At 38.1% G+C, this 9,939-nt stretch overlaps 1 protein-coding gene and 1 long non-coding RNA gene across 2 annotated transcripts; one reads left to right on the forward strand and one right to left on the reverse strand.

Annotated features, from left to right (window-relative positions):
• Positions 1–2,036: 2,036 nt before the first annotated feature.
• LOC146620659 (uncharacterized) lies at positions 2,037–2,944 on the forward strand. Its single transcript, XM_085367666.1, has 2 exons — positions 2,037–2,059; positions 2,192–2,944. Exons 1-2 carry the CDS (start codon positions 2,037–2,039, stop codon positions 2,799–2,801), a joined length of 633 nt encoding a protein of 210 aa, XP_085223792.1. The 3' UTR covers positions 2,802–2,944.
• A 5,551-nt stretch (positions 2,945–8,495) lies between these two features.
• Positions 8,496–9,713, reverse strand: LOC146620660 (uncharacterized). The gene is made up of 3 exons (XR_014906637.1): positions 9,678–9,713; positions 9,063–9,229; positions 8,496–8,728 (listed from the first exon to the last, which is right to left on the reverse strand). It is a non-coding gene; the product is annotated as an uncharacterized LOC146620660 (long non-coding RNA).
• Positions 9,714–9,939: the final 226 nt, after the last annotated feature.

Raw genomic sequence — 9,939 nt, forward strand, 5'->3', positions numbered from 1 at the left:
TGTATTTCAAGTTTGAAATCCCTGTTTGACCAGACTAACATTTCAGATGAGGTACCTCTTGACATAAAAATCCTTTTATGTTGTCATAAAACTAATGTTAAATTCTGCTTTAAATACACTTTATTGTACAATTTACTTAATGAATCGTATTCCTTAGTTCTGTTTTTATTTATATGTATTTATTTATTTGTTTTATAAGGTAATAGATGGCCTAATCTATTTGCAGTGTGAGGTATGTTGAAAAGCTTTTTTGATCATAATGACATAGCATGTTTACGTTTTTTGTAATGTATTTGAAAACATGTATTTATGTTATTTTTATAGAATTTCCCTCACATTTATCCAATACCAAGCCAAATCACTGGAAAAATTTTGGATGGGTCCACAAGAGCACAAAGTGCATACTTTTTGAAGGTATGACTTGGACTGTGGTAACTATGTTCTTATCACAAAGGGTTTATAAGTTGCCACTATAAACAAACAGCATTTTCCAAAATTGAAGCCTTGTCAGAAGAACCTGAAAAATACCTTTCTGAAACCTTTTCTGTGTAAAGACTTGCTCAAAAGCAATGCACACAGATTAAAACATTTCTGTCTTGGCCAACTGATAAAGAACACCAAAAATTGAGTGGTGCGTGTTGAGTCTGTGGTCTTGATTTGTTTTGTACACACTATAGAAATTAATTAATGTAAACAAAAAATGACACTTTCTATATGTTTGTGTATCTGCAGAATTAATTACAAGTCTCACCTGACAAGCTTTCACAGTTTTGCAGTGTCATTCTTGACAGAAAAACATACTTGTCACATTCTTTTTATTTCCAGAAAAACATCTTTCAGATGTATGAGAAATTGATTGGAGCCTGTCTGGAAAACGGCAGCCACTGGACCTTGTTTGTAAGTTGCACAGATTTTGCACTCTCTCTAGTGCATGATACTTTTCAGTGTCCCTCATTAGGAAAGCTCAAGGCCCAAGCCTACCATATCCATCTTTTTACAAAACAGTTTTGTGATATACCCAAGAGGACCATAGTCTATATGAATTCATTTGGCGAGTCGGAGGTCAGAAAAAGTGCGGTGTTGAAAAACTGGAGGTAATTAATTAACATATTTAACATAACATATTTAATTTAATTGAAATCATTACCGAACGTGGTTATTGATTTCTCTATATGCTTTTTATTTGTAATAACTGCGATCTCTCAACTCATTTGCTTCAGCAAGAGGCTGCGCTGGAGAGTGGACCTTGTCACATGTGAGCCACCCACATCAACAGGATGGGAACTCATGTGGAGTGCATGTCATAATGGTACTGAAAACTATAGCTTTAACCTATATAAGTAATGTTTACATTTTTGCCTATTCAGTTTTTAAAGCCTTAGAGGCAGGATGGTAAAATCTCAATTTTTTTTGTAGATTGAACCATTTCAGCAGTAATGCTTTGCTTTGGTTGCTCTGTTTTTTTTGTGTGTTTTTTTCTCGGGGGGGGGGTTAAAAACAAACAAACATTTCTTTGTTAATCTAATTCTTTTTGCTCTTTTTTTTTTTTTTTTTTTTCTTCTTCGTCAATTATTAGTTTGCCCAATCTCTCATTGACGGTAAAACACACGTGGAGGAGTACAACACTGAAGTCACAAAGCTCAGGTCCCGACTTTGCCACTACTTATTTTCCACAATGGGTAAAGATAAAATTAGCCGCCTTCTTTTTCTCTAACATTGGAAAATGTAACTTGTACTTAAACAAATTATATTTTGCAGATCGAACTAGGAAGTGCAGTCAGTGCTGGTGTGTGATTGCAGCCAAAGACCGGGTACACTATGACATGTCCTTAGCCATATAGATTGTTTATATAATGGACTTTGTTCATTTGTTTTTTGTTTGTTTATTTCTTCTTCTTCTTCTTTTTTTTTTTTTAATTCACAGGTGCAGTGCCAGAAATGTGGTGCCTACAAGCACATGCGTTGTTCAAAGTCTGTTTGTGGCATCTGTATCTTCTGTGAGAGTAAGTCACAATATAACTAAACAATGTCCAAAAATGTTTAAAGTGAAAAAATTTTCGTAATTTTGCCTTTGCACACCAGGACTGTGTTATTAAAGTGGACGTTTCAAGATCCAGTTTTTACACAAAACTATTTTAGACATAACTGTGTCGTATTGTGGGGATTTCTCTTCACAATTAAATTGATATAGTGCTGTTTATATCATTCTTCTTTATGTAACAGCACAGTGCAGCACAGCAGAGGGAAAGGAGTTGTGCAGTATAGTAGGTGGCTATACAGGAGGAGCAATAGAAGTAGCCAGTGAAGAATGTCATCAGGGAAAGCATCAGGCAGCGAATGACAAAGGAAAAGTTCCTAAGGGAGAGAACATCTGCAGCAAATCGACAAGTAACAGTGAGATAGGAAGACTGACAGTCAGAGATGAAGGTACACAGACTGAAAGAGATGAAGGTACACAGACTGAAAGAGATGAAGGTACACAGACTGAAGACAACGAAAAAGAAGCAGAAGTATACAGCACAAGTCTGAGTACAGATAATGCTGCTGCTGATGATGTTGACAGGATCGATGCAGATACAGAATTCCAAACTGATTCAGAAGGAACTAGTACAGTTTACAGAGTGCATGGTCGCTTATCTGTACCAAAAAAGAAAACCTACACAATAACAGAAGACGAGATCAAGCGCAGAATCAACGCAGAGAACATGTCAGTTCATGTTTTCAGAGGTTTGATTGGGGTAGGTATACATTTCGTGATTTTGATGTCACCTGAAATAAATCCGGGTTACTCGTATCAATGAAGTGACAATGTGGCTGGAAGTTGTGCATTTGCTGCAACATATACACAATTACACCATGTAAACAAAAGCATTTAACTTTGTGCGCGTGTGTGTGTCTCTCTCTGCTCTTTTGGTGTTTGCACTTTTTCTTTTTTAGGGCCGTAAAGCCAAACTGCCCGCAATGATTCTTGACAGGCCTAAGAAGGCCAAAACTAAAGTAACAGTGTTTAGTGTTCTGAGTGAAGAGGAGGCTGGGGAGCTAGCCCTCGAGTTTGCCGGAAGATTGGCCTGCGATGTCACAACAGACATGGTCTGTAAAGGCAGCGACCATTCAAGTGCTGATATGACAAAGTAAGTTAGTAAAACAGTATGAAAGTTGTATCTTTTTTGGTATTATTTGTCATTTCCCCGTATTTGGGTTATTGGTGTAACATTGTTAATCTTACTTTCTAATAACAGACAGACTCTTCTCAAAATCCAACACAATCTTAAACATGAGCTGACTGATTCCTCAACCTTCAGTTTGCTGACACACACCTTTGGCCCCGCTGCACTGGATTCTGTCATTTCATTCCTGTGTGAAAAACTTGATCTTGTCTCTTAAATAATGAAACCTTTTGACTTTTGTTTGTTCTGTAAATCAGAATCTTGAAAATTGTTCACTGTTGTTCTAAGTTTGTGTTAACTATTTGGCAAAAATGATTGGTTCCTAATCCAAACAGCATAATGACTGTTCTAACACACATCTTAAAAATGCTACAAAGAAAGAAAATTATCACATATGTTTCAATATGAATGTAATTGTGTCACACTCGGTTTGTAGTAGCTTTCCTGTTTTATTTTGAGTTTTGGTATGTTTACACTGTTATTTTTGTTTCCCGTGTGTTCGTCTTCCCTTATTAGTTTTACTGTATTTAGTTAGTCTGATTTAATAACTTATAATTATTTACTTTCCAGTGTGTATATATGCTCCTCGTTTGGATTATTGTTTGTTTGAGTTCTGCCTGTCTTTTCTATTAAAGATTTGGACTTTTGGACTATTAGTGGACCTCGTAGGTTTTTATTCTGTGCAATTGGTAATTGACTGGGTTTAATTTAGTGGCCTGGAAAACAGGCCGGAGGGGTCTGGTCATTTTAACCCCCTAAGACCCGAAATCTTCCATGGCATGCATTTTTAATTTCTCTTTGATATTTGGGCCGATTGGAACCCGATGAATGTAAAAAGAAAGAATTACCAGGTTTTGTTTGTTTGTTTTTTTTACCTAATTTTTGTTTCTGAGAAAAATGAGAGCCACATGAGGACATTCATTTGAAATTTCGATAGAACAGTTGCAGTATAATGTCCTCGTAACTGTATATCAGGCGCTTGTTGATCAAGATTTAGTATTTTGGTCTAAATAACCCAAAATGTGATGTCCACATGTGTGGACGCCAGGCTGGAGTAAAGTGTTAGAGCTATTTATACCTATGTAAACTTTTATACACTGGTTTTTACCTGTCTTGTTTCAGAAAGGTTTAAAAGGGTAATGTCCACAGTTTATTTGTTTGTTTATTTGTTTGAATTCAACATATTTTATTAAAGTAATTGAGCTTGAACACAGAAAAAACTGAATCAAATAATCATAAAATCAAATCACTTGCACTATACTGAAGTCTAATCTACTCTGAGCTAATGCCGGTTTCCAACACTAATGATCGGGTGAAGGAGAGAGATGAGGGTGTGCACGGCCACTGGTGCTCTTATCCCTGTTCTTTGTGATACAATCCAACAGGAAAGCAGTCAAACCCTTGGACATTAGCCAAGTTAACGTTCACAAATATATACACACAGAGGAACTCTGAGCCCCAATGTCAGCATTAGCACAAACATGCCACTTCATACCAAATCTCAGTGTGAGGTCAGGTGTTAGTCTCATTCCATTATTCTGGCTATATTTTTACTCATTACTATTAAACTTATACTTAAGACTAACTATTAACAAAATCACACCCCAATAACTCTGTTATTACACTTTGTATTTAATCATAAAAAGGCTGGATGTTGAAACCTTTTACTTCTATTTTGTATGAGCCAGGATTCTCAACAGCTGATACTCTATGTCCAAAAAGTGACAGGTATCGTTTTATGGAGCAAAAAACTTAAGAGCGCATATTTTATAAATAATACCAACAATTACAAATGCAGACCTTTAATAGTAATAAGTAATCCTTTATTTATAATGCATAGCAATATAAAAATAGTAACATATGAAAATATTACAATGGGCACAGATGAATTTGTATCAAAAACAGCAACCAAGCCAACGTAATGAATAACACACATAAATAACAACTGCTTGAGAGAGCAAACAATTTCTTTTCATCTGTTCCTTGGCAGAAAGTTAAGACAGCTATTCAGCTTTAGGTTTCAATAAACAGAAGTAATGGATGCAGTCCCTTTGAAATGTCACACAAAAGTCTACTTGTGCATATACTTAGCTTTAACTCTTCTCTTTTTTGTATTCCAAAAGGTTTTCATTTTCTCCAGAGGATGTCTCTCTTTCAGTGGTTATCGACTGTTCACATTCATTTTCACAGACTGTTGGAATGTCGATGCTGGCCGAACGTTTCTTGCTAGAATACAATGGCCTAATTTTGCGTGCATTATCTGTCGTCTTTATTTCGTACTGGCATATACTTTTGCCTACTTGTTTTGTTTTTAAGACATTTGTATGCAGTTCATCATTGCAGTAATACCCTCTGGAATGAATGCCCACTGTTTAACTGTGTCTAAAACAGCATTTAGTTTTCCAACCGCATCTTCTGTGCATTTTTTGTCTGTGCTTTCAACTACAGGAGTGTCATTCAAAGTTGATAGAGGACTTTTCAGAGAGTTTTTCATTTGTTTAAAATGGCTACAAGCCACCTTCAGGCAAGCACATGTGTTATAGTGAGAGAACGTACAACAAGTGCACTGAAGTGTTTCAGCCGATGCAAAAAAACAGATTTCCAAACAAACTTGGCATTTTTATCACTTTCAAGTCCTCACAGTGTACAAAGTAATGCCTTTCTTTCACTGCAATTCTTGCCAAGGTAGAAATGTCTGTTTCCATGTTTGGATAGATGTCATTGTCAACCTCTGCTAATTTTGCAAGTAACACTAGATGCTTGCAAAGAAGTCCTCGTAAGCCATATGTACAGTTGCAGTAGGACTCAACAGGGCAGACATCATACACTATGTCTTCTCTTGACTCAGATGGGACTTGATATGCATTACAGTTTTTGCTCGTTGCTTGAACACTATAAACCCATGCTTAGACTAAAGTAACACAACTTGAAGCTTTTGTTACCATACCCCAAACACATGTACCCATACCTTAAACAAAAGTGCTGCTTTGCACTCTGGTTGCAATTATGCAACACACTTACTCCTTTATGCAACACACATGGTCCTGCATACTACACTCTATTTCATACATAAGACACTTCGTTCAAAAATGAAATTTCAGGGTGCCATTTGGAAAACACATGTATCCAAAATACAAAACACATCGGGTAATTGCAACCACTCAAATATACACCTGAAGGCACTTACTTGCAAAACTGAACACCAATTAGCCAACTACAAAAAGCCCTCAGTTTAGCCAATTCAAGAACTTTGCAAGCATGGATGGAGGGAGAGCAAGAGGAAGAGGAGGAGGAGGTCAAAGAGGCCATGCACGGACCCATATTTCTGATGATATAAGAGCAACTTTGGTGGACCATGTCATCAACCACGGCCTGACTATGAGGGAAGCTGGGCAGAGAGTCCACCCACATCTAAGCCGCTTCACAGTGGCATCTGTAATAAGAAAATTCCGACTAGAAAACAGGTCTGTCTTCATCTCACTGCCTTCTACTCTACTCAGATGGTTTTCATAGTACTGTTCTACAGTTACCATATCAAGTGTACAGGGTATTGCAGGGTGCTAATGCTCCTTTTGCAGCCAAAGTGGTAGTTTCTGTGAAACATACCATGATTACTTATATTGAAGTACAGTGTTGTACAGTGGATGATACAGTATATACAGTGAAGTACTGTAAGAAAAATAAGCAAACCGATGACAATATGTGGTTGTATTTCTCTAGAATGACTCGAAGACCTTCTGGGGGAGGACGCCAACGCCTGTTCACACAACGGCAGGAACTTGCCGTTGTGGACCTAGTGAGGGCAGACAATGCCATCCGTCTCCACCAGCTACGACGGAAAATACTTGCAGACAGGCGAGTGTTCAGCAACATAGACCATGTGAGCATCACCACCATCAGACGCATCTTGGGTAAACACAGCATCACCATGAAGCAGCTCTACAGAGTCCCATTCGAGAGGAACAGTGACAGGGTCAAAGGACTTCGAGCTGAATATGTACGGGTATGTGTAACTGTCCCTTACATTTACAATAGAGTATTGGTGAAGTCCAGTAGCAGCTGAATATGTACCATATCAGTACCACATGGATCCATTCTGAGAGCTACACAGGTACCTGTGTGATGGGGTGAGGGTGCTGTATGTGTAGCACTGTAGTACAGGGATATGTTCCCCTTTTTTTCAGAGAATCTTGGCCATGGATGGAGCTGCACAGCCTCATGAATACATTTTCATTGATGAAGCTGGATTCGACCTGAGCAAAACAAGACGACGGGGTCGTAATGTAATTGGCCAAAGGGCAATTGTGCACGTCCCAGGGCAGCGCGGGGGAAACATCACATTATGTGCCGCCATATGCCTTCGAGGGCTTCTGCACCATCATGCAATACTAGGTCCATACAATAGCCAACACATACTCACATTTCTAGATGCTCTCCATGATATAGTTGTACAGAACAGACCAGATCAGCCCAGGTTTGTGGTGATATGGGATAATGTCAGTTTCCATCGGGCTGCTCTGGTCCAGGCCTGGTTCTCCAACCAAAGTCAACTTGAAGTGGTATACTTGCCCCCTTACTCACCATTTTTAAACCCTATAGAGGAATTTTTTTCGGCTTGGAGATGGCGTGTATATGACCGCCAACTACATGCCTGCATGCCTCTTCTGCAGGCAATGGAACAGGCCTGCGGCGACATTCAGGTGACAGCAATCCATGGATGGTTTTGACATGGAAGAGGATATTTTCCCCGGTGCCCAGCGGGAGAAGACATTGCTTGCGATGTTGATGAGGTCCTGTGGCCAGACCCCAACAGACGGCGGGATCCATGAGCCCACGTATGCACAATTGTCATGATTTTTTGTTTACAGTATAGTGTTTTTTCTATTACTGTATTATGGGGGTTTTTTTGTTTTGGTTTTTTTTGCTTTATCTGAATTCATGGTACTGCAATGTACAATATTGAGTAGGTCTATTTGCTTTTTTGGTTGTTTGCAAATGTGTCTCCTGAAAATATGCCTTCTGAATGAACAATGGAAATCAAAGACTGCAGTGCTTTATATAAAGTAGACTAGTGTGTTCCTCCTGCTCTGTAAGTGTTTGCATATGATGCAAGTATGTGTCATTTTGTCAACAGAGTTACATTTTGACAAAGGAATGTCAGGTTTTGACAGCAGAGTTTAGGTTTTGGGAGTAGAGTTTCAATTTGGTGCAGATGTGAATGGTATATTTCCCAGTGTTGTGTCATGTTTACTTGTGTTTAGGGTTTTGGCACAATGAGCAAAGTTTTGCAAAATGTGTTCAGGCAACGGGCAAAAACTGTAACTCCATGGCTGTTCTTGACTGTAATTTTAAGAGCCCAACCACTTTCCATCAGTCTTGAAGCAGAGTCTGAAACTTGAGACAAGGTGTCAGCAAACCTGTTTTTCATGCGGCCCACATCTTGCAGGGTTTTTATGACTGAGAAGTAGTCGTCGGCCTTCCCTAGGAGCACTTCAATCAGATCATCCAGACGCCTATTCGTGTAGCCAGATAAAAACTGGTATTTCAGGCGGTGGAAAAATCTGAACAAAAGTTATTTGAAATGATTAGTAACTGTAATTGAATGAATTTAAAGTTTTAATCAAGACTGTATTATTTTTTAAAAAAAATTGGAAAACCTATTGCACACGTCTTTTATAAAGGAATGCTCTGTGCCGGTTTAGCTGATTTAGGCAAATCCACCTACTCTGTTTTTTGTTGTGATAACATAAAAAACGCTGCTAGAATTTAAAGGATTTGCCTAAAACCTGTTCTGGCAATGACATGACGAACCTACTCAGTTTAGCCTCTTGGATTAAAGCATAATATCTTTTTTTCAGCAATACAATCGAATGAGGTCAAAATAATAAATCATACCTTTCAATCACATTGTTTGTTTCAGAACGAGCGTGACTGAAGCGACGGCCGTAGTCACACCACATGTGGCCAATGCCTTCCCAGTGCTTCTGAAAATACTGGCACACCAAAGGGTATTGCTTAAATGTCTGGCAGAACTCTGCTGATGTGGCTTTAAAGTCGTCCTCCTAAGAGAATTGGATGCAACAGAATATATTTCAATCCATTTAACAGACCTATTGAAATCTTTAATATTATGTATTGAAGCCCTTTTCCTTTTATTGAATAACATTAAGAATTTTAAGTTATTAATAATATGTCGTGTTTTTGTATTAAGAAGCAATTATTTCTTCCCTTACAATGGCTAAGAAGGAACACTAAACCTATAAGCATATTTGGTTTCAGCATCTGTCTGTGAAAGAATCCCACTCACAAGTTCTACTGCACAGTGGGTGACACAATGATGGTCTGCACAGCTTAAGTACTTGTTTTGATAAGCAAGATAAGAAGCCAGTTTTAGAAATTGTTTCAAAAATCTATTTTGTATCTCTCTGTAACTTCTTTTAGCAACTGAAAGTTATTATGCTCTTAGTGTAATCAAGAAATCAAAATGTGAAATAGACAAATTACACTTACAGATGTGCAAGCTTTCAGCTTACAAAAGAAAGAAATAATTTCATTTCTCTTTTGGGTGTTAGAAAGCCCATGGACCCCGGACTCTGATTTTGAAAGCCATCGATTAACAGCCTGTGAATGTAAGAGAAAAAAAGTTAATCTGGAGAGAGAGACAGAGGAGCAGCTGTACAAAAAGCATAAAAGAAAGCTGACGTCCAAAAATAACTTTGTCACTCACTGGACAAGAGGACCTGTGCATTACAGAAATCAACCAGGCAAACAT

The sequence above is a fragment of the Diplotaxodon limnothrissa genome, linkage group LG12 (assembly GCF_057381915.1).
Source record: "Diplotaxodon limnothrissa isolate DT_005_m linkage group LG12, D_limnothrissa_male_GT1.1, whole genome shotgun sequence".
Classification (NCBI taxonomy): domain Eukaryota; kingdom Metazoa; phylum Chordata; class Actinopteri; order Cichliformes; family Cichlidae; genus Diplotaxodon; species Diplotaxodon limnothrissa.